The sequence below is a fragment of the Chinchilla lanigera genome, unplaced genomic scaffold, assembly GCF_000276665.1.
Source record: "Chinchilla lanigera isolate Chin_1 unplaced genomic scaffold, ChiLan1.0 scaffold00084, whole genome shotgun sequence".
Classification (NCBI taxonomy): domain Eukaryota; kingdom Metazoa; phylum Chordata; class Mammalia; order Rodentia; family Chinchillidae; genus Chinchilla; species Chinchilla lanigera.
The window spans coordinates 743,612-769,635 of NW_004955485.1; the positions used below are offsets into that span (position 1 = coordinate 743,612).

At 41.4% G+C, this 26,024-nt stretch overlaps 1 protein-coding gene across 1 annotated transcript in view; it reads right to left on the reverse strand.

Annotated features, from left to right (window-relative positions):
* The window catches only part of Rbm20 (RNA binding motif protein 20), a 179,511-nt gene extending 153,518 nt beyond the window's left edge, over window positions 1–25,993 (reverse strand). The window contains exon 1 of the mRNA XM_005403752.2: window positions 25,939–25,993. Coding sequence (XP_005403809.1) covers window positions 25,939–25,985 — 47 coding nt within the window. The 5' untranslated portion in view covers window positions 25,986–25,993. The remainder of the gene's footprint in view (window positions 1–25,938) is intronic.
* Between the last annotated feature and the right edge of the window lie 31 nt (window positions 25,994–26,024).

Consider the following 26,024-nt stretch of genomic DNA (forward strand, 5'->3'; position numbering starts at 1 on the left):
AGGCTGGGTGTGATGGTGCATGCGTGTAATACCAGCACTTGGGAGGCTGAGATGGGAGGATTGTCACGAGTTTGAGGCCAGCATATGACCTAAGGAAACATCCTGGTTGGTCATGGGTCAGACAAGATCTAGGCGTGGGTCCCACTGGGGGCGACTGAAGCATGTGCCACATTCTTGTTGTCCCTCTCTGTCGGTGCCAGCTATCACCCAGCAGTCCCTGGGAAAGAGGCCAGGAAGGGCTGGTCCACTGCTTGGGTCACCCTAAAAACCCAAGCTGTGAAATCCTCAGCCTCCCTAAGAGGTCAGGTCAAGGCAAGGGAAAATCAAGACAAAAATACTCTCCTTAGCAGCAACAACCAAGCGAGGTGCAAATGAAAGGTTTCAAAGAGATGAATCATGAGATTCACGAAAAAAAAGTTGAGTCATGGTAAAAACCAAAGCAAAGTATCTGGAATAGCTATAAACGGTGAAATGATAGTTTCAAAGAAACGGCAGGTTATTTCTCCTCAGGAACTTCTTCTCAGGAGTTGGTCCGTTTACTCAGTTCCGAGCATTACCCAGAAGCCAAGAGAGCATCTTCTAGTCACCTGTGCTGAAGGACCGAGGCAACACACGCCAATCCCCCCGCCTTGGTCTTACCAACAGGATAACACAGAAATGTCAGTTTGGCTGGGAAAGCCAGTGCCTTGAGATTTACTCCAACCAAGGAAAGGCACAAAGTTTGCAGGGTGAAAACAATCTGCTGAACCTAAACATGCTGTAATTTAATCCAAAGTCACTTTACAAGAAACATTAAAGCATAGAAATAAGTGGTTTATTGAACAGCAGACAAAAAGTCCATAGATTTTTCAGACAGATGGTAATGGCTTGTAAACACATCATACTTCATTTTGATTGCTTTTCATGAAAAATGCAAGTAATGTAGGGAAGGAGCTTGTTTCTTAAGTTCCTACTCCCCAAAAGTAAAATGACGACACCCACGCACACACACACACACTCTCTCACACACACACACACACACACACACTCATACACTCCTTTCCATTGCTCTTCCTCAGACAATGTTTAGAAACATTTTCATAGTTCTCCTGCTACACAGAGCCTCACTATCAGCAGATCAGGAAAAATAATGGGCATTTTAAATGAACCTGCTTATCCTCAAGGGTGGCTTTGCTGCCATCCCAAATGATAGAGGAAGTTTTTCCTCTAGTTAAAAACATAAAACCTTACAGGGATTGAGGACGAAGTGTGTTAAATACACATTTATGTAAATGTGCAAAGAGAAATGACATGTCCAATTGTAAATATCTTTTCACATCAATCACCATCTTAAAAATCTTTTGAAATAAAAAAGCGCTAAACAGAGCAAGAGCCAGAACTTACAATAATCAATAGGATTCTTTTTAAAAGTGCTTTTCCAAACATGTCCACAGGGAACTACCCTAAGAAGAAGTTCAAAAAAGAACCTGTCCATCTTTGCCTTCCAGTGAAACTTTAGGCCAAAGAATCTGAAGAGTTAGAGGAACTCTGCCCTGCCTCCTCCCCTCCACACCGAACTGAGAGAGCAGACATTGAAAAGATTTCCAAGAGGGAATTTAAGAGGGTTTCTAAAGTTTACCCCAACACTCTCTTCACTCATCAGAAACTCCCAGAGAAGGAACTGCTCCAAGTCAAGGTCACCCTTGCAACCTATGTCTCCCCTAAAACCCGAGGGGCTCCTTCTAAATGGGCACCCTTAGAAAAATATGTGTCTAGGAGGGGTACTTTCCAGCCAAGCATCATGGAATGGCCATTGGTTAACTGGCTGGCTTTTCCTGATATTTTTTTTTTTTAGTATAACGACTGACTCCACTTTAACCTCGCAGAAAAGTGAAGCTAGGGTGGGTGAAGCCACTCACACTCATATAGCAGGGGTCCGTGGGGCTCGTTGTCCCCAGCCTCCCTTGTCGCCTCAGAAGTCAAGGTAGACCCAGCCACAGCTCTGAAATTCCAGGCGAGATGCTTGGCGAAAGTAAGTAATTGAGTTAAGGGAGATCTAAAGAAAGACTTCACGTTCACATTCATATGCTAAACTCAGTTAAAAATAGACTCAAGAAGGGCCTGACTTCACTTTTAATTTTAGCCTGGTGATGAACATGCCCTAAAGACAGAAAGTCAGCAGGCATTTTCCTGAGTGCAGTGATCTTCATATTTTTATAAAAAGGAAATGCAGCATGTTCTATTAATAAAAGTGCTGTAGCCTCAGTTAAATCTGGACAGTTCGTAAATCAGGGCTCACTCTAGCTTTGCCTCCCTGGGCCAGTCTCTCTCTCACACCCAAGCCCTGGCAAGCAGGCAGGTCACATGCGTGGGGGGAAAGCGGCCCACATGTGATCACTTTATGATCAGTGAGGCACCGCAAGACCTGGCTCCTGGACACTTCCCAGGTGACCAAGGAACTCAACAGGTGCATCTGCCAGTCCCTTTTAAAGGATGCGGGAAATGCCCCACAAGGCCAGGATAGAGCCCTGGTGTGCGGCTTGGTGATGCAAGGGGTCTGGGTTATGGTTGTGAAAGTAAACAGAGAAAGGCGAGAAAATGTGGCGCCTGCCGCGAAAAAACAAGCAATTTCGCCCTCTCCTTCCAGTCCCTAAGATGGCGAATCTACAGCTGGCCTCCAGCTCCACCACAGTCACCTTTCTATCTACCCACCTGAGAAGGACCTGCCCCAGCTGGCCATGCCTATGAAGCCACATCACAAAACAAAACGGGACCAGGTAGAAACATTACCACCCTTAGAGCTCTAGGCCTCCACTCCCAGGCTAAGTGAAAATCTCACTCAGGCAGGACTTCTCCAGGTCTTCAAGAAAGAGCTGGACAATGTGCTGGGGCTAAGCTGCAGGTGTCCAAGTCATAAGGCACTGCCAAACACAACCCCCAAGCCAGCTTTGGGAAGTTTTTGGTTGTGGCAGCCTGCACTTCTGCTGTCTTTTCTAAATGAATACTTACACCTTACCCCTTGTCAGATACCGTTAGGCCTGGGATGGCAAACTCTCGTGATTCTTCCAACAATCAAGCGAGGATGGCTGAGGAACAGAGACCCAGAACAGGAAGGCCACTCACCTAGTAAGTGACAGGTCATGCTACTCTCTCAATCCAAAGTTCAAACTGGTGGCAACAAAATAATCCCAATAAGGTCCAGGTCAGTTAGGCATCTCTTTTGATTTTCTTGTCCTACACCAGGGTAAGTTTTCCTCTCTGAGACTTCTGTTCTTGTTTTGCTTTTGCCCCCATACCCCCATGTTTATGTTGTAGCTATGTCTAAAACCCTGTAAACCCTCAATTTAAGCAATAACCTGACTCCTAAGCATAACCTAAGTTCTGCAGAGTGAGAATAGAAAGACCTCATACTTTGGATTTAAACATGAGCTAGGACCCCAGCCCTGGCACTCACTGGCCAAGCAAGCTGAGGAAGGAACATTCCACAGCCCAACACCAAACTCAGGATCATCTGAAATTAGGGCTGGCCCACTGGCTGGGCTGGTGGTTTACCTTTTTATGTTGGAAATTTCTTATACAAAGGTAGAGAGAATATGATCAATTCCTGTGTGCTCATCACTCAGCTTCAAAAATTATCAACCTACAGCTAATGTCACTTACTTTGTGCCCACAAGCCATTCCCTCATTATTTTGAAGTGAATCCCAGACATAGCCTTTCGTGTACACTTCAGCACAAAAGTATACAGTGTAACTTTTAAAACAGGGTCTCAAAGGCATCTCAACTATAAATAAATAATAAATAAATAACTCCTTTGTCCCAACATTATCCAGTCTATTAACTTTCCTAGATTATCATAGGTGTGTACATGTCTATGTCTATATCTATCCCTATATCTGTATCTATACCTATATCTGTTTCTATCTATAACTATTAGATACTTCAACTGGTTTCCTTAAATTAGGATACCAACAAGGACTATCGAGTTGCATTTTGCTAAGTAGTTAAGTTCCTTTAAATCTACAGATAACCCCCCTTCTATTTTCATTCTTGCAATTTATTTGTTAAAGACATCAAATCTTTTGTCCTAAAGAATGTCTCCTATTCTGTGTGCTTCTTTTAAAATAATGAAATGTATAGGTTCATAATTCAGGAGACTGAGAAGCCCAGGCTGAGGGTCTTCACTGCATCATTCCACACAAGGCAGAAAGGCAAGAGAGGGAGGACGGAAGGGACTGAGAGATGAAGAGAAAGAAGGGCATGTGTGCATCTGTCTGGGCCTGCAGAGCCAAACTCATCCTTTCATAGGAGGCCAAACCCTGTGATAACAAACCCTACAATAATGGCGTGAATCCATTCATGAGGACCAGTGCTCCATGATGCAAACATTTCCCATGAAGCCCTGCTTCCCACTGGGGAATGATTTTCCAATACCTGAACCCTAGGGGACATATTCAAATCATAGCAACCATGTTTGTTTATTTATTCACGTGTTGATGAATATTTGGGTTGCTTTCATTTTGGGACTATTGTAAATAATAATCCTATGGATATTTGTGTGCAAGTTTTTGGTGTAAATCTTCATTTCTAATTTCTTGGCTATATAAATGGAATTGCTGGGTCCTATGGTAACTCTACTTAACTTTTTGAGGAACTTCCAAATTGTTTCCCAAAGCAGTAGCAGCACCATTTGAAATTCATATCAGCAATGAACTTTCCATTTTTTCTGCTTATTCACCAAAACCTGTTATTGTCTATCATTATTATTATCATTATTAATTGCCATCCTTGAAGATATGAAGTGATACCTCATTGTAATTTTGCCTTGTGTTTCCCTCCTGATGAATGATATTGAGCGTCTTTTCTTTTTGGGGGGATACCAGGAATTGAACTCAGGACCTCACGCTTGCCAGGAAGGTGCTGCACTACTGAGCTAAATCCCCGGCCCCACGTTGAACATCTTTTTACCCCGTAATTTGCTGTTGGTATATTTTCTTTGGAGAAACATCTAGTCCTTGCATTTTTTTAATTGCTTTGTCTCTTTATGGTTGGGTTATAGATGTTATTTATACATTGTGGATACTAGAACTCTTATCAAATATGATCTGCAAATGTTTTTTAATATGTCATGCACTATTTTCTTGATAGTGTCTTTTGAAGCACAAAAGTTTTTTATGTTAATGAAGTCCAACTTGTCTGTTTTTCCCTTTGATTGTTTGGATTTTGGATACCTAAAAGCCACTGCCTAATCCAAAGTCATGAAAATTTACAGTTAAAACTTTTGGTGATTTCATCTCCATGGTGTCACTTTGAAGTGTTCTTCTATCCCCTGTGTTTTCTATAAACTGGTAGTTAGAGCTCATGCTGATATAGACTCAGATTCTATTTTTTGTTTCTCCATATGTGTCACATCAGAAGCTATATGGTGCCTGCAAGTTGTTCTTCCTTGTGACATGAAGACTGATGTATGGGTTTGAATGTCGTCAGCCTGACCCACCCATTACTAAGTTCTCCCTCAGCTCACCTAATACTTCAGCAGCTATTGACAATCACAGTGTCTAAACTCATTTCTTCACCAGGGGTCAGAAAACGATAACCTGTTCTCTGTATTTAAGACAGGACTATGGTATAAAAAAGAACTTTTCCTCATCAGTCATTCAGATGTCCTAACCTAGTCAATAAGATCAGAATAAATGCTAATCCTTTTCTTTTGATTTGTTTGGTTGGTTCCTCAAGCATCACGAGTCTTACACACTTTAATGTATTTGATATATGTCAATTCACTGTATTTTTTAATGTTCATATTTTAACACTGGGCACTGGAAGTTTCTTGCAAGTTGGCTTCTCAGACCCTTTGACAAGACACAGTGGCATCTGATAGTTTCTTTGCTTCCTAGCACAAGATGCTCCAGCTCATCCTCCAGTTTTCTGGTCCAGACCTGAAGACAGGTACATTTCTAAGAATTATTAGTTCCTTTTTTCATAGAAAATTGCTTTACGTGCCACGCTATGGACATTATAGGTGCTTTTGCTGCCCAGCCAACCATAATTTCTAGGTGGTACAGTGGACAGGGCTAGAAAATACTTTTTAAGAGAACATCCATCCATAGTACATACTGATATTTCCAATTCAAATTTAGTATTATAAGATTTTTACTTTATCTCTTGGGTGATAAAAGTGGTGTTCTTTTTTTGTATTCTGAAAATCTTGATTTCTGATGATCTTAACATAAGTACTTATTTTATATATATATCCTAATAATACACATGCACGCACACACATGTATACACTAGTGTTGGTAGAGTAATGTCAGTATTATTATTACCAGTATTACTGAAAACAGCTCAAGATTTACTGGAGCTCATTTTTACTTTAAATATATTCCACTATGGCTGTATAATCAAATTATGTTTTAAAGTTATCAGAAATAATTCTCTATCCTCACAGTTGTTTAATTTGAGGGGATTACTTTTTTGAAACAAGTTCTCACTAAACCACTAACTTGCCCAAGCTAGCCTCTAGTTTTTGATCCTCCTGCCTCAGCTTCCCAGAGTGCTGAGATTACAGACATGCAGCACCACATCCAGCTTAATTTTGTTTGCAGTTAAAAACATGTATATGGTTCCAAAGTCAAATCTAAAAATCAAACACACTCAGAAAACCTAGAGTCTGCCCCAAGTTACCCATCCATTTTCTCCCTCCTTACACAGATAACTATTTTTATTCTTCTACTTTTTTCCATGTTTTAAAAATTTTGAGACAGTCTCCCTAAATTGTCCGAGCTGGGCTCCAATTTGCAATTTTCTTGCCTCAGGTTTTCAAGGTAGGCTTACAGAAAATTACAAACATATATAAGTATTTCTTAGATAAGAAGCAGTGTGCTATTCATTTTTTCACCCTGCTATTTATTTAACAGTAAAGATCACTCCACAGCACCAGTAAAGACTGGCCTCCATCCTTTGCGTTGCTATAGAGAACACAGTGCATAGATGTCTTAGTCTACTCATCCCATCCCCTAGTGATGGACATCTAGTTCTTTCCAGTCTTTGGCTTTGCAGATGGTGCCATAACAGAACGTGTGCGTGGATGTCTTTTCTTAGTTTTGCCTGTGTACCTCAGGGTATGCCCTGTAGACAGGATTGATCAAAAGGTAATGCACATTGATTTTTCTAGACACTGCCAACTTCTCCAAAGTGGTTGTACCATTTCACATTCCCACCATGAAGTGAGATGTTTCATATGCTAAGCTTAATTAAAAATCTCTGTGAGGGATTTTAATTAAATCCTGCCCAAGAGTTGCACAGGAGCACAGGCTAATAATCTTCTCATTTTACCAACTTCTCTACAAGGACTACTTTTTAAAAAGAGCAGTGCCTCTATATCCTGCCTTCCTAGATTGACACTTTATACATAACTCCTTCCCGTAATTATATCAGAGAAGTAAGGTCCAGGAGTAAATAATCTGATTGAAAATATCATAGGCTACTTTGGGTCTTCATGAGCTACAAGTACTACATACTACTACTACTATACATTGGGAAATGAAAGGTCATTGAGGTGACAGGGGCTTCTCGGTGCTTTGGCCTTTCCTAACCAGAGCTGACCTGCTATTTAATGACGCCACAGCCAAGTGCTGGCTTCCATCCACACCACATCGCTAAAGAGCATCTTCCCCAAGCGTTCTTCTCCTGGCTCTTTCCTTTCCGTGTCTGAGGTCAGGCAGCGTGTAGACTTTGATCTTCTTGCCTGTCCCTACTTCAAACTTCTCTCAAAGCTGGCCTCTCTGCTCCCAGAGGCAAATATGAACACACATCCATTTTCCACCTATCCCACTTTCTCACATTAAAGATAGCCAAGGCTGTACGCACCCTGCTTTTCTCCTGCAATAATATATACTTGAGATTTCTCTGTATCAGTATACAAAAATGATCTACATCGTAGAGGGAGGACTTAGTTGAATTTATTTACTAATCTATGACTACACATTCTCTTTTGGCCCCTTCCACTTATGCTCTCCTTCTGCCTTCAAGATCTCACCAAATACACAGCTCAGATCTCAACCAAAGAGAGTCTAGTTAGACCAGCAGCTGCCAGAAGCAGGTCACGACAAGAGCACCCAACTGAGCGAGTGCGATTTCCAAGAGTTGCACAGGAGCACAGGCTAATAATCTTCTCACGTGGCCCACTTCCAGTTTCCTGAATCACAAAAATCCGACCCTGGAACCCAAGGACTGCTGTTCATATCACAGTGGGGCTCACAAGAAACAAACGCCACCACATGACGATCACTCAAGTTGTTACTTTAATTGACAGTTCACTTAGCCGTTCATTAAATATGTAATGAGCACCTTCCTCCTATGGGACACTGTCCTGAGGCGCTAGGGGGGAAATCCCTGAATAAAACTCCCTGCCACGGCAGAGCTCACATGGAGGGGGCAACTGCAAGGAGACGGCATACACAATAAAAGGGTGCAAATACGTAAATTATGCAGTCTGTTGAGATAAAAAGTGGAAAAAACAGAGCAAAGCAAGGGAGTGCAACTAGGAAGTGGGTGATTTAAATAGGACGGTCAGAGCAAGACAGTGAGAAATCACTAGCAATAACTTGTTTTTCAGGCAACTCTTCTTTTTTACCTTTTAAAGTTTTATTCATACACGTCTATGGTACATAACGATGGCATCCACTGCGGGGAGGTGCATGTACACAGCATATTGAAATTCTTTGTACTCTTTCTTCCCTTCTGCAAAAGATCTATCTTTCTGCTTCCTATTATCTATCATTTTTCACTTTAATTGATTTAAATTTTTGGTTTCTTGTATAAGAGAAATCATGTGATATTTAAACTTGTATCTGATTTACTTCACTTAACACGATGGTCTCAAGGGGCATCCATTTTCCTTCAAATGACCCAAATTTATTCTTCTTTATGGCATAGTAGTACTCCATTGTTTATAAATACTACAGTTCCTTTATCCATTCCTCTGCTGATGGACACATAGGCCATTTTCAAGATTTAGCTACTATTAATTGTGCTGCTATAAACATGGCTATGCATGTATCACTGTAATACAATGTCTTTAATGCTTTGGGGAAGATACCTAGAAAAGAAATAGGTGAGTTGAATGGAATTTCTAGTTTTAGTTTGTTGAGTGATCTCCACACCAATTTTCACAGTAGTTGTACTAGTTTACATTCCCACCAACAACGTAGAAGTGTTCCTTTTCCCAAAGGCCTCACTAGCCTTTGTTATTATTTGTTCCTTATGTTGGCTATGCTTTCTGGAATAAGATGGAATCTCAGTGGTGTTTTAATTTGCATTTCTAATGGCCAGAGGTGTTGAGCATTTTTTCACATATTTATTGGCTATTTGTACTTATTTTGAGAAGTGTCTATTCATTTCCATTGCCCACTTCTGATTGGGTCTTTTATTTTGGTGGTCTAATTGTTTTGAGTTCTTTATATATTTGACACTAATTAGCTGATATTATATTCTAGATATTAATTATCTGCATTTTTTCTTATTCTGTAAGTTGTCTCTTCACTTTGTTGGTTGTTTCCTTTGCTGTGTAGAAGCTCTTAAATTTGATGCCCCCGTTTGTTGACTCTTGATATTTCTTGTGCAGCTGAGGTTCTGTTCAGAAAGTTCTTGCCAACCCCTACATCTTCAAGAGTTTTACCTATTTATCTTTCACAGATTAAGGTTTCTGTTTTAATATTTAGATCTTTGATCCATTTTTATTTTAGTTTCATACATAGCGAGAGATTATGGGTCCAGATTCAAACTTCCACGTGTGGATAATCGGTTTTCCCACCACCGTTTGTTAAAGAGGCTATTTTTCCTCCAGTGTACTTTTGGCCCCTTTGTCAAAGATCAAATAGTTGAATGTGCCTGGGGTTGTTTCCGCATCCTCCATTCTGTTCCACTGATCCACATGTCTATTTTTGTATCAGTACTATGCTGTTTTTATCATATGGGTTTGTAATATAACTTGACATCCAGGATTATGATGCCTCCTGCTTTGCTCTTGTTGCTCAGGATTGCTTTTGCTATTCTGGGTCTCTTCTGGTTCCACATGAATTTTAGGATTATTTTCTATAGTTCTGTGAGGAATGTTGTTCGTATCTTGATTGGAAATGCATTAAATCTGTATATTCTGGAAGTATGCTGATTTTGACTATAATGGTTCTGCCTGTCCAGGAATAGGGAATATCTTTCCGATGTTCTCTTCAATCTCCTTTTTCAGAGTACTATAGTTTTCATTGTAGAGGTCTTTTACTTCCTTGGTTAGATTAATTCCTAAGTATGTGTTGATTTTGTATCTTGCTATACTACTGAATGTAGCCATTAATTCTAGGAGTCTTTTGGTGGAATTTTGGGGTCTTCCATGTAAAGAACCATGCCACCTTCAAATAATGATAATTTGACTTCTTCCTTTCTTATACACAACCTTTTATTCCTTTCTCTTGACTGACTGGTCTGGCTAATGTTTCAAGTACTGTATTGAACAGGAGTGGTAGCAGTGGACATCCTTGTCTTGCTCCTGATTTAGAGGGAAAGCTTTGAGTTTCTCCCCCACTTAATATGATGTTGGCACTACGTTTGTCATAAATGGCTTTTATCAAATTGAGAAAAGTTCCTTATATATCTATTCTCTTTGGGATTTTATCATAAATAAATGCTGGACTTTGCCAAAGGCACTTTCTGTGTCAGTTGAGACAATCATGTGACTTTTGTCCTGCTTCTGTTTATGTGATGAATTACATTATTGATTTGCATATGTTGAACCAGTCTTCCATCCCTAGGATGAAGCTTACTTGGTCATGAAGTATGATCTTCTTCATGACTTTCTGCACTCTCTTTGCCAGTGTCTGCTTGAGAAATTTAAAGATATTGAACACTTCATGAATCTGTGTGTCATCCTTACACAGGAGCCATGTTAATCTTCTCTAATTGCTCCAGTTTCAGCATATGTGCTGCTGAAGTGAGCGGTCCTCTTTGTTAAAGTTGCTACAAGTCAGCTGTCACTATTCCTGCCATACCCTGTTATGATCCCAAAGTCAATGTAATAATGAAGATGCATCTCAGTATTGTGGCTCCCTGCAGTTGTGCTATTTTAGAAACTGCTTGAAACGAACAGAGAGCTAGCTTAGGACTTAAAAATCTTCTTTTGTGACCCAGAAGTATTTGTTCTTGAAAGCTTTGATGCAATGGGGTTTGAAGAGTGTTCCAAGTGCTCATAACCACCTGTCTGGATCCTACCTCACAGAGAAAATTCAGCCTAGAACTGCTGCATATAATGAGCCCACTGGGTAGGAATGACAAAAAAAGTCAGGTGATGGGACATTAACCTAGTAGACTGAACACTAAGGTGCTACCTTCCCACAATTTTTCACTCTTCATTTCATCTTGCCGTTCATTATTTCAGCCTTATTATTTAGTTTCTATTTCTTCATGAAACAAGATCTCGTAATTCATCAGAAATCTCATCTGATTCAGACAAATCATTGCTGCCATGATGTGAGCAATTTCTGCTTGGCCACACAGACCCAAAAGTAGTAGAGTGAGCCAACCATGGAGGGACACCGTGAGCCAAAACGAACCTTTCCTCCTGTAGGTCATTTTTCTCAGGTATTTTGTCACAGTGGCGGAAAGCACTCTAATACACCTTTTGAATCTGTGCTCCCCTGTATGCTGCCTCACCAAACATCAACACCTGTTAGGTCCTTCCAGATGGGCAGCCTTGATGGAGTGCAAACTGGGGAAGCCAGGCTGCACATTATATCCATTCTCACCATGAGACTATCCCCAGTACTTTTCCCTCACGCTCAAGTCTGTTAGACTGAAAGGCAGGTTGCACTTGAGTTCCTTTGCTGTCAAATATTTGACAAAGTACATGCCAGGGCCTATGGGGGTGCTGAGGATCCCAAGATGAATGACACTGGTGCTTCCTACAAGGACTTTGTAGGGTCTTTAAGGAAGACAAACAAGAGGTAAGTATGGGGTACACACTACAGGGTCACAGTGGGGTCAGGCAGAGCTCCCTAGAAGAGGTGAGGCCTAAACAGAATCCACCTGAACAAAGCAAAGGTTCTGACTGAGGAGCAGGAGAGTGGAGGAGGCAGGAAGAGAGACACAGGAGGACAGCCAGGGCTGGGGCTGCAGCGCTCAGAGGCTGCGGACTGAAAAGTGCTTCTAAGGGTCTCAGCCTTCACTTGCAGGCAATGAGAAGCTTCAGTGGGCTTTAAGCAAGCAGGTGGTGAGGCAAGGGCTCCCCTGGTGTAGAGATAAGAGATATCAGATTCCAGGCCTGGCTGGAGGCATGGGGAGAAGCTGAGGGGCTTGAACAAAATGGGTAGAAGTGGGTATGGAAAAGGACGAGGGGTTCAAGCCAAGGGACGAGGGAGCACAAGTTGGAACAAGTCAGAGGGCCTGGCCCTGAGCCTGGGCTCTCCAATCATTAGCCAAGGGACCCTGAGCCTCTACTAGTTACTTAATCCCTACCTACTTCGCACGGTTGTTGGGGGATTAAATGGGATAACCTAGGAGCAAACACAGTGTCCCGCGTACACCACAGCACTGCAAGCGCCTGGCGCTGGTCCCTGCCCCCAGGACTGCGGCCTCTGTGGGAGCCTCATCAGGAGACTTCACACGACCCTCATGGGCACAGACCTTGGCCTCATGCCACTTAAATTCTCTACTAAGACGGCCCTTGGTCAATCTGATCTCCTTTCCAGGCCCGATTTCCTCGTCTATAAAACAAGAAACCTGAATTAGATCACCTCAGGGTCTCTGCCCTGAAGCTCTATGGCTTTGTTGTCTTACCTTGTGTCTCAACTTCCACAGCGACACTTATTTGGCAAATGAAGCAATATCAAAGGAATAGTCAACACTAGAGAACAAAATAAAAAATTAAATGGGTGGCTGATTACAAAAACTATGATGAAAATTTGCATGCTCTTTAAATGCCTTGAAAAGCCACTTTTTTTTTTTTTTTTTTTTTGTCATTTTGGAGACAAGGTCTCACTATGCAGTTCAGGTTGGCCTTGAGCTCACTCCGTAGCCCAGGTTCATCTTGAACTCACAGTGATCCTCCTGCCTCAGCCTCCAGAGTACTGGGATTACAGGTGTGCACCACCACCCTGGGCTGAAAAGCCACATTTCTATGCTCTATTTAAAGAGTAATAAAAATTCTCTATCACAAAGAGTTTCCACTCAAAACAAACAAAAAAAAAAAGATTCTTACATATAGCATCTATGCTTCTAAAAGGTTGAATTATCATTGGTCTCTATACTTAACCAAGAGAGACTAAAAGAAGTGTCCAGATAAAGATCTGCAAAGGAATGTTCATACCAACTTTATGCGTAATAGCCCCAAACTGGGAACAACCCAAATGTCCATCAACAGATGAATAAACACATGTGGTATATGCATAAAACAGAACACTACTCTGCAGTAAGAACAACAGTACTCTGCTTCAGATATAAGCAACAACACAGGTAACCTCGAAATCATCATGTTAAAAGAAAACCCACAGAATGGAGGAAAGTATTTGCAAATCATATATCTGATAAGGGCCTGGTGCCTAGAGTTTATGAAGAACACTTAAAATTCCAGGACGAAAACAGAAACAACTCAATTTAAAAATTGATGACAGACTTGAATAGGCATTTCTCTAAAAATGACATACAAGCCAGGCGTGACGGTGCATGCCTGGATTTCCAGCATACTGGGAGGCTGAGGTTAAAAGAATCACAAATTCAAGCCCAGCCCGGGCAATTCAGTGCCTCAGTGAGACCCTGTCTCAAAATAAAAATGTAAAAAGGACGGAGGGTGTAATCCAGTGTGAAAGCCCTGGGCTGAATCCTCAACACTACTCTCCCAAACACACACAATATAAAAATGGCCTACATGAACATGAAAAGAAGCTCAGCATCATTCACCATTAATGAAATACAAACGAAAACCACAAAAAGATACCATTTTATCCCCAATACGATGGCCATAAAAAATAAAGGAAAATAACAAGTGTTGGCAAAGATGTGGAGAAATCGTTACCTCCATGGTTTTATCGTCTTACCTTGTGTCTCCACTTCCACAGCTATAATGATTTGGCAAATGAAACAATATCAAAGGAATAGTCCACAATAGCAGACAAAATAAAAAATTAAATGGGTGACTGATTATGAACACTACAAGGGAATGTAAAATGGCACAGTGCTTTGGAAAAGCAGTTAGGAGGTTCCTTAGTAAATTAAACATAGACTCACCCTAAGACCCAACAATCCACTCCATGATACCTATTCAAATGTACTGAAAACAGATGTTCAAATAAAAACCTGGACATGAAAGTTCATGCCAGTCCTACCCACAAGGCAAACAACCCAAATGTTCATCAATGGACAAATAAATGTTATCTATCCATACAGTGAATTATTAACCAATAATAAAAATAAAGTATTGATACATAATACAGTGTGGATGAACCTTAAAGGCATATGTTATATGAAAGAAGTCAGATACAGAAGACCACCTATCACATTATTCCATTTACATGAAATATCCAGAATAGGCAAATGCACAGAAACACGAAGTAGATTAAAGTTTTCAGGGCCTGGGGAAAGAGATGAGCAGTAGCAGTTTAATGGGTATGGAGTTTCCTTTTTGACTGACACAAGTGTTCTGGAACTAGACAGTGGTGATGGTCGTGTAACACTGCGAATGTACATGATGTCACTGAATTGTACACACTTTACAACAGCTATGGGGGAAATGCTACTGCAGTGGTGTGGGTGTGGTCCGTCCTCCAAGGGCCCGGGTGCCAGAAGTGGGTCTCCAGTGTTGTGGCGTGGAGTGCTGGGCTGGGGGGTTTAAGGGCTTAGTGGAAGGCATTTAGATTGCTGGCAGTGCAGCTCTCAGAAGGGATTGATGTAGTTCTCCTGGGACCTTGGTCAGTTCTCCCAAGAACAAGCTGTTATTAACTGAGGCGACCTAATATATTTGCTATCTTCTACATCAGCTATTTTCTTTCACACTTCTCTGCTGTGTGATGCTGCTGCTGAGGGGGCCAAACTGATGAGGCCTTTGGACCTTGAGCTTGCAGCCCCCAGAACTCTTAGCTAAATAAATCTCTTTTCCTTAGAAGGGACCCAGCCCCAAGTATTTTGTTATAGCAACCAAAAACAAACTAATACAGAAATGCTATATGTATTTTATCACAAGTTTTAAAAATACTATTTCCAAAGAAAATCATGATGTTGAATGAAAGAAGCTAGACCCGAAAAAGTGCATACTTTGATTCCACCTTTACAAAACCCTAGAAAATGTAACTAATCCTTAATGATGGAAAGCAGATCACTGGTTGCCTGAGGAGAAAGAGTCAAAAGGAATACGGAAGGATACTTATAAAATGCATAAAGCAATTTTTGAGGATTTTTTTGGTTTGATGCATGCTGCAAACTTGTGCAGCTTGGTGCACTTCAGTTATACCTCTGTAAAACTGAAAAAAGCAAAAACTGAAAGAAAAGCTTTCTAAATTACCACTGCACCTTTGAATTTCTACCTGAAATACACCGAGGAACTCATCGTTTCAGTGAGAACAGAACTCACTGTTTCACTCAGAACACTCTTGCTGGTCAAAAGTAAACTATCCTATGAAGGAATTTGTGAATATATGTAAATACACTTAATAAATTTTATTGGTCATGTTAAAAAAAAAAAAAAGCAAACTAACTTTTCCTGATTTATTGATTCCATTCAGTCTGGTTTTTACTTAAAGCAAAAGAACACCTGTAACGATGTCTGCAGAGACAGCTCAAGAAGCCTGTCTGGCAGAGATGAACCAAGCTCAATGTGGCCAGCTTTCAAGTCAGGAATTCCTTTTGCTATTAATAGGAGCCTGAAACACTTTAATCATTGCTGAATCCTGGTTTTCTGAATCGGTTCAAAAATGGGCTAGTAGAACTTGGCAGACACTCACTTTGCAAATCAAACTATCATATCTGTTATTATTTTAGCACATGCTGAGAGGATTATAAGTGTTTATACACTCTCTGTGAGCATCGAATTCAGGTCTTGCCTAACATGCATAGCAAGCAGAATGAGACAGTGAACCAAATGCCAGCCTCAGACTTGATTATGGAACGTAAATTGGCATATGGATTTCACTTTACACTGAAAGGCACATCGAATGCTAGGAAAAGTAACAAAAAAAAATATAAAACAATATTTTTAACTGACTGCTTGGTCTGTCTCATTAAATTTGACCTACTTTCAAATTTATTTCAGTCATTTTTTGGTATATTTTCTTTGTAAGTGGAAAATTATTTTAAGGAAAAAGGTATTTACATAAACATGATATGATCACTTAAATTTTACAATAACCTTTTTCCATTCTCAGTGCCACCTGCCAGTTCTTTCAAAAGTGCTATTTTCTTAGCGTTTCTGAGTCCTTGGAAGGTTATGACTCAGTTTCCTCATCTGTAAAGTGGGGACAATAATAGCTCTTATATCACAGGATGAGTGTTAGATTAAGTCACTCAATGAATTTAAAGATACATAAAAGGCTTAGCCTAGGAGCTGCACACAGGAAGCACTGAAGAAAGGTTGGTTGCTCTTCACTTCATGGTGCTGTTCCCTTTTACAGCTCAGGACACTGAACCTCCAGGTGAGGGGGCCAATGCTGAATCTAGAACGCAGAACATACCTGCTCCTGATTCTCTTCCCTCGTCAGCACCGCTTTCTCCACCCGTACATTTTTGGTGTATGAAAATAAGCGTCCAAACTGGAACAGGCAAAAATAGATATGTAACTTAAATCTAAAAAGCACAAACAGGCTGGGCATGGTGGCATGCACCCCTGTAATCTCTGCCCTTGGGAGATTGAGGCAGGAAGATTGCTGTGAGTTCGAAGCCAGCCTGAGCTACACAGTGAGTTCAAGACCGGCCTAAAAATACACCTTGAGACCCTCTCTCTCAAAAAAAGAAAAGAACAAACTGGTAGTCACTGGCCAGCTCCCAGACTCACCCAGTTAGGCCTGCAGGACAAGTCACCAGTCATTTTTAAAGTCTACTTCATGCAGTGATTTTTTAAAAAGGATAGATGAAAGATTTCTACAAAGAAGCTACACAGCTTTAACAGGATGCCTGAAAAAATGTCCTAAGCTAGTGAAAATTACATCAGCATCCACTTACCACGTTAGCATTAAGAAAGGTTTATGCTTACCAGGCACAGACATTATAAAGCTCTGCAGCCTCGACAGAAGGCCTCCTGTAGGAGTGACGTGAGAAGGAGCCAGCCCATCAGTCAAGTCCTGTTGAGTCAGGACTAGAAAAACCCAGAGGCGCAGGAAAATGCTCGTGGGCTGGGAGAATGCAAACATATCTCCCAGCCTGTTTGATTTAAACTTGAAGTCCAAATTCCTCCATTCTAAAATGATATTTGTCTTTCTAGTTCCGCATATTCATTGAAAGCTTTTGCTAATTTTGTCCAGCTAAAAGATAAAATCACTAGATGAAAATCCATTGGGAGGCAGATATTCGGGGGCCTCGTTGTATCACCTCACAGGACACTTACTAATTACAAAGAGAAAACTGTCCCTCTACGTGGAAAGATCTGGTGCTCCCCCCGTTAACCAAGGGTCAAGCTTCATGGGACACACGTTGTCCACAGCGTAGCTGCCAAAATGCTCATCCTGACCCTGGCCATGAGGAAACAACAGACACCTGCAGGACAGTTCATCCTACAGAACAATTAGCCAGGAATCTCTGACCAGGGACAGAAAGAGGTGGCGTCATTCGGTAGATTAAATGCAAGAGACCCCATAAAGCAGGGGGTTTGAAATCCAGCTATCATGAGATTTTCATCTTTCTGACAACTAAAGGAAGTTAAAAATCTAGTGTTTATTAGAAAAAATATTTAAGTAAGATTACCTTCCTTAGATATAATAGCATGGTTATACAACTTTCAAATAGTTCAGGGGAAAGAGAGAGAGACAGAGAAAGACAGAGAGACGGAGAGACAGAGACAGAAACAGATAGAGACAGAGAGACAGAGAGACAGACAGAGGCAGAGAAACAGACACAGAAAGACAGAGACAGAGAGAAGGAAGAGCACAGAAAGAGAGAGACAGAGAGAGAGAGAGAGAAAGAGAGAGAGAGAGAGAGAGAGAGAGAGAACACAGGTGCATGTGGAACACCAAGCAAGAACACAAATGTAGTCTCCCAAAAGCAAAGTGTATGTCAATACAGTCACAATTACATATCTTGGGTGGAAATAAATTCAAAGAAGAGTGAATGAAAGGTGCAGTAGCAGAAATGACAGCAGACACTGCTCCCACTGGCTTGGGAGTGAGAAGTAAAATGTGTTTGTTTTACACCCTTTTAAAATGAAAACACCAGCTATGATTTTATACTTCAAAAGGTTCCCCTTCACACCACAGCTTGAAGGGTGTCGGGGCATGCTGTTGGGTATGAACAGAATGCAGGTATTGGGTTTGTTAAGGACCTGGAATATCCTAACCTGGAACCCTGATGAACAGAGATGCCCTGAAGAGACGCTGCTGCAGCTGGAAAGTCATGCTGGCCGAGCAGGACAGGGAGACAACACTCCAGCAAGCTTTGCTCAGCTACGTAGGGGGATATTAGAGCCACTAGATAAATGTTCAATTTACAAATGGCCTTCAATCCTACCCCAGCGCACACCCCCAGCCCACAGCGTGGCCCCGCCTTCAGTGGCCTCCCCTGAAAAACAAAAAGGGGGCTACGGCAGCTCTCAGGTGCCTTCTCACAGGCCAAAGTGCAGCTCAGTCTTAGAAAGACTGCAATACAAAGGTGAAGGAGTACTATCCTTTGTTTTGAAAAATGCAAATAGTTTTATTGCTTTCTCTGATTGCAGTAAAACAAACTCACTGAAAAAATACACAAGCAATCATAATTTGCACCACCCAGAGGCAGAACCACTGTTAACATCTTTATGCTTGTTCTCTCGATGTTTCTCCAGGTTGGAAGACACTGACGCACACATACACGCACACATACATACACACACTCATAAGCGTTTTTTAAACACAAACATGAAATCCTTGCATATATGCATTTGCGGTATTTTTAGTCAATAAAATTATATGGTCCGTATTTCACACCAATGGACGCAAAGTAACAGCATCAGTCCAACGGCTGAATGGTACTACACAGAGTACATGATTTATTTTCCCAACTGAGAAATAGTTAGGTGATTTCTAATTTTTTACTCTTCTAGACAATGTTGCAATGAATACCCCTGCAATCTCTCTCATTTGTGCACATTAACTCAAAGCATGTGTCAAGGTTTTTCTCCCTTTTTATGCAAGATTTAAAAGGTATCTTTTCGAATATCAAATAAAGCTCCTCCACGATCCCACCCTGCCAGCCCCGGAGGACGCACCTCTGGCCAGAGGTACCAGGTCTTCAGAGGCTCTCAGGGAGCCACACAGAGCCTGTGGCCCAGCTTTGGGACAATGAAGACCTCTGCAAAACGGGAAAGAAGTTTAAGGGCAGTGAGCTCTGCGCAGGTCGCTGCAGCCCCTGCGGCTAGTGGACTGCATGCACTGTAAGACTCTGTAAGACCAGGCTCAGCCACGTTCCTATCAGTTGTCCGTGGGTCTTGCATTTATGATTTCTGCCTCTTAGCACATCCCTGCCTGCTTGTGTGTGAAATATCCAATTTGTACACACACAAAAAAAATTTTTTTTTGTCTTTTTGAGACAAAGTCTCACTAGGCAGTTCAGGCTGGCTTTGAGCTCACTTTGTAGCCCAAGCTGGTTTCAAACTCGCAACGATCCTCCTGCCTCAGCCTCCCGAGTGCTGGGATTACAGGCATGTGCACCATGCCCAGCCAAAAATTACCTTGTCTAGTGCTGACACTGGTGATCAGATGTAAGGGTAGCTGTAACACAATTCAAAAACATATCTGGAAAAGAATCTCAGAGAAGTTGCAAACTGAAAAGTATTTAAAATGTCCAGACAGCCTGCAGTGGGGTTTTCCGGGTGTGAGCCAGAGTGGAAAGTGGCGACGGACAGCTGATAGGTCATTAGTGTGATGGAGAGAAAGCAGGTGCAAAGGAAAGGCAGAAGCAAATGGCCTTGATGAATCTTTAAAGCAAATACTCACATTAAAGACAGGAAAAGTAGCATGAAAAGTCTCGTCACAGGGTATGGCCGCCCCCTAAACACATGCATGACCCCCCAGCCTTCTGCTTCTTAACACATGGAAAGATTTATTCTGCAATCTGAGCTACAAGTTATTACCACATTTGTGAAAGTTGCCTCTTTGTGCCCCTAAAGTACCTTTGCATCAATATATGCCATATCCCCTACAGGTCTGCTGTCAGCAAGTTGGAAAAGTTGCCTTGTAAACCATCAGGGGACTTATCTTAGAAAATCCAGCAGAAGTTGTAGGGAAGAGGGGACCAATTCACTTGACTATAACTTCTGCTGCTGTGAAGACTTTATCACGTTAGATGGTTATTTGCAACATATTTGAAACACAAGAACAAAATGTTGGGGGTATCCTTGCCTTCCACCACCTCTGCCAACAGCTGGTGGTGAAGACTTGTCCCCAAACTTACTGTGTTGAAGACTAAACCTTGTACAACTCCTCAGTTGGGTGAAATTTAAACAGCGACCACCCATTGAGTCAGTAAAACTATCAGCCCACCATGGTGTTGGAAACCAAATTCCTGATTCAAAAATGTGCCTCCATAATTACAATGAGGACTTCCTAGTCTACTCACCAGTGGGAACAAGTAGCACGAGGCATGCGGGCGAACACACATATTACCAAGATCCAGCCAGGTCTGCCAACCAGCAAAGGAACTGCCGTGTGGTCTTCTCTACGAACTGCTACTTACTGTCTTTGCTCTAATTCTGGGCTATAGATCACTTTCCCTTCTGCAGAACTTTTCAACAGTCTATCCTAAACCCGGCTACTGATCCGTTACACCACTGTGAATCCACAGCAACTTTCCCTGTTAAAATATACAAAACAGTATCAATTAGATCATTGCTGTGGCAAGAAACACAAATCTGATGAAGCGGCATTTTGTGACAGGGGAAACTCCTTCAAGCTTTTAGCACGCAAGGGAACCAGGGCTGGAAGAAGAGGGTGGGGGATCCCGCTGCAAAATTCCTTTTGGGAGTTTCCACTCCTTTCTCTCATGCTTTCTCATGCTTTCCATGTTTAGTTCAAGCTATTTTAATCTCTACCCCTTGGTTAGAACTCAGTTCCCAACCCCTTGGTTTTGTGTTTATCGAAGCTGTGGAGCGAGCTATCCCAGTCTATTTACCTCAGGATTGGCTGCGTGGGCAGTGGATAAATATTAGTTTAAACTGGACTCAAGAACCTATGCCACAAAAAAATAAATCAGGGGAGAAAGAAACTGGATAACGCAGGATCATTTCACTGAGTCAACCCCGGTTGGGAGTTTTCCTCCCTAAGGACTATTTGGACAGGCAAAGAGATCTTACAGATGAGCGTTCACATTCCAAATGGTAGACTTAGGCTTTTTAAATGACCAATTTCATAAACTGCTGAGGAGTTGCAGACAGAAGAATAAAAGTAGTGACCAAGTTTTTCTTCTTTTTTCCTTACAGTGCTGGCATTCGAGCCGCTCTGTGCACCATATGCAGTCGCTCGCTGTGACTAATGGGAATAATGTACTACATTTCATAATACTGATCTCTTGGGCCATTTGAGAAAACTCATAACTACAAGGTTAGACCTAAAAATACTTATTACGACAAAACTCCCCAGTAAAATTTTCTTTAAAAAAAAAGAAAGTACCTTTAAGAAACTTTCTAGAGAAGCAAAGACACTTTTCAGAATGTTAAGAGGTCACCCTCTCTCCCTCTGTTTGGGTAAATGCTCAATCATCTCAAATGTGTTCCCTGCCGAACGCTTGTCTTGCACGTAGTGTAAGGTGCTGCTTAAAATTTTCAAAATTCCGTCAACAAGTGTATTCCGAGTTCTCCTACAAGCCGGGCTAAACCTGATGTTAGAACTGGCTCTGACATTAGACATTCCATCCTCTTTCCAGAAAGGGGCCAAATATGACTGTGAGGCAATGCCCCCTTTTAGAAAATTCATATTTCCTCCCCCGATTCTGGATATAATCATCAGCACATACATCAAAGCGGGTGGACATCACATACAACTCGCCTGCAGAGCACACTCTAACGGTTAAATGGAGACTCCGCCAAGTGCACAATGTCTGTAAAATTATCTGCAGAGTTACTATTCAGAACATTTTCTATTCTGAGTCAGGGGAGTACTTACTCCTCAGGGAGAGCCATAGTCCTAATGTCATGCACAAGACTATAAACTAGAAATCAAAACTGGATTTATGACTCATAAACCACCAACAATTCCATGCATGTGACACTAGCTAGCAAATACTAAACTAAAATTTCTTCTATTTTTATAATTGGTTTTGTTTGGTCATAAAAATCATCTGGAAAGGAAAAAAATAAGTCATGTATACCCAAATGTACAACCTGATGGCATGCATTAGTCAGGAATATCTTGCTGCTAATTGAATAATTTAGGAAAATCACTGTGTGATTCACTTCATAGAAGGTATGTGTATTTGGTTAATTTTCACCATGATTAGTAACACACTTTGTAGTCCCATCTGACAGGCTGAGTTCGGCATTTCACTCAGAATCAAGTGACTATTTTCACTCTGGTGAGAGTTTTAAAACTTGTAATCTAAAATTTGATTGTTTGATGTTCATTAAAGTTAATAAAAATTTCTTATAAATCAAGGGTTAGATGAGATTTTTTAAAGCACATAATTAAAACCAAACAATTTTAGAAGTAAAATATGAATGTTTGAGGAGATAAATAACTATAAGGCACTCACTAACAACACCAATGTTTTCTTACCTCTGCTAGTATGGGAAAAATTATATATATATATGTATATATATATATATGTATATGTATATATACACACACACACACACACGCACACATATATATTCTGAAATTTTTCTGATTTCCTAACCTTATCCCAAATGCCTTCTTGAGGTGCTATTTATATTTTTTGTTGCCCAAACAATTTAAGTAATGTGTTTCAGGAGATACAATAATATCTCCACATTGACACATTTAAACAAAATATCACAAAATATTTGTTACATTCACCTATAACCTGGTTGATAGTCTACAGGTATTACTTATATTACAGGGGTCAAGGGTACACAGGGGCAGAAATGGCGTGGATAGTTCTTAACTGAAGCTAAGAATATAATGATAAGGAAACTATCCCTGATTAGAACAAAAGTACTCCACAGGAACTAACTTTAGATGCAGTCTTTTTAAGTGTTGAGACTGACTTCCAACACGCAAGTCAGTCTCACTGCTGACGGCCACACCTCACATGTTTAGCTGCCTAACTATCGCTGTCCTCTTACGACCAACTCGAAAGCATGTGAACAGAACTCCGTTTTATTACAATCGCTAGCGGTTTTGCATAAGTAATTGATTTCGCCCAAAGCCATTATTAATAAAATTCAGTAACCATAGACCCAAAGAAGTAAAGATTCTTCAATCCTTAAGCACTATGCAACATGAAGATTGCTATGTCCCTCATTTTGAAAGAGATGAGAACTTTTCCTCTTACCAGTTATATAATGACCTCGCTGAAATAACTAGAAAAACTAGAGGTCTCCTAATAATATCTAATATGTGTTGCACAAGAAGAAAATTTCGCCCAAAACCTGAGCTCACGAAAGTCTCCAAATGCCAAGGTGGACATTCATCTTGCAGCCGAGGACAATCTTCCCGCTACTTTTTCTCGAAGATGGCTGGAGCTAACAGCTCCTCCTAACTCCATAGAAATGGTCGCTCGGATTAAATTATGCAAACGTAGTTTCAAAATAACCTACTCGGGTTTCAGCATATTAAAGACGGACCTGCAAAGCGCTTGCCATGTTGCGCCTTGTTCCAGCAGACTATCAGTAGAGACTGAGGGGAGCACAAACCCCAACTCATCCTTATAAAGACTCTGAAACCTAAGCGCTTAAACATCAAATCCCGCAGGCACATTTACAGCCTTGGACCTGGTCCTTGAACTCTGGATCTGTCACCAATGCAAAACAAGACAGAGCCATTCAGTGCTTCTTGAGATCCCCATCCTGCATCGCAAGCAGAAGGGGCCATCTTTGAAAAGCGTGGCCCAACCTTTTAAAATCAGATATCCCAGAGATGGAAGTTTCAAAATGAGGGGGTGTAAATTTAGAGCATAATTTATTAAGTATATGAGGTAATTAAAATATATCTTAAATAATCCATTTCCACAAAATTATTTATTTCTACCTGGCAAGTCTTCATAACCAGACATTCATCTACAAAGATTTTTCTGTGAACATAAAGTTTTTACTTTCCTTCACTTAAAAATAAATTATAGAAAAAGGTAGTGATTCTGATACGAGAGCAGTGCTGGTAAGCTTAATATGCAGTTTAATTTTAAGGCATAAGACACTGGCTCAGCGAGATACACATCAGATATCTCTGAGTTAACAACTGGTCTAATTGGATTTTCTAGTGAGTAATCTCTAGATTTGAAATAGTTTTTCTCTGTTCATTTCTATTTGTGTTAAACACTAAAGAGAAATTTCAAATAATGAGTTACATACACTGTCATTCCTATTTAGTATGATCCAAAATAATTTGCAAAACAGGAAAAAGTAATATGAAGTACTGCATTTTTAAATCAAAACTGTTAGTAGTTGAAAGCTATATACACTATGAAAGTTTTAAAAATAGAGACCTTTGATATTCCACTACTCAATAAATAGGAAACCATTTTGTTCTGAAATATGAAACCAGCGTTATTGGTGTCAAACTTGAATTTTCCCTCTTTCCACTACCTAAGTTTATAAAACCATAAATATTTAACCGCTAGTTACTTCCACGTACACCCCCTGGCTGACGATTTCTCTTAGGACATTTTAATAAATTTACATAACCCCAACATCAATACCGCAGCGTTTAGGATACTCTGTCCCACAGCCAAATCTCGCTGAACTTACGTGTATATCCTCTAGTTTCGGTTAGTTTTGCTGACAAGCTCATTATATACTTTCTTCCCTACACTTCTTAAACTAGTATGGCAGACTTCGTCACAAGCTGATGAAACCATCAGAAGCAAAAAGGTCCTCCAAATAAACCAACATTCTAGGCCTCAAACTGTCAAAAACTGATAGGAACGAAGAAAACAAAACATCACCGTTTTGCTTTTCCGTCCCCCACATGGGTGGAAAGGGCTTCAGGGGCCTACTGGCCGCCCACACTACTCACACTTTGAATAAGAGTGAGAATTCACGACCCTATTCGAGCGTTCAGCAGACTCACAAGATGGTAACCTTAGTGAAAAGGGTTGCGCCGCTGAGACCTCTTCACAAGGGCCTCCTTAAAAAGTGTCTACACTTAAGGGCAAAGCCAAACATGTTCCGCACAAGCCCTCGTTTCTTTTTCCACCCCAAAGTTGCTAGTTGATTCCAGCGCACTGTTAAGGGTGATGTCTCACGGTGGCCTTTACTTAGACACCCTCACGCTGGCGCATACTCACGCTCGGCTCCCCATACACGCCAGGGGCCTCTGGGGACCAGAGAGATGAAAAAGATCTCTGGGCCACTTCCCCCCACATCCGAGCTATTGTAGTGGAAAATATCCAAGTAGCACCCCTAACGGCAAAAGGAAGGGGCTAAGGAGAAACAAATCATTTCGCCCAATAACTTGGCTCTCCGCTCCCCAGCGGCACCAACAACCAGAGGGCACCAACAACCGGAGGGCTCCGACTGCCCAGAGACAGGGAGGAAAACTTTAAACGCAGTTTAGCGGACACGAGATGAAGCCACAAAGGGGGCGCCTGGGGCGTGTCCCAAGCGCACCCCGCCCGCTCCCCTCGCCCGCTCTTACTTCTGGATGATCTGGGGCAGGCCGGCTGGGGGCGGCGGCGGCGGCATCCCTCGCGGGCCGGGGGGCGCCTGGGCACCGGGCGCGAC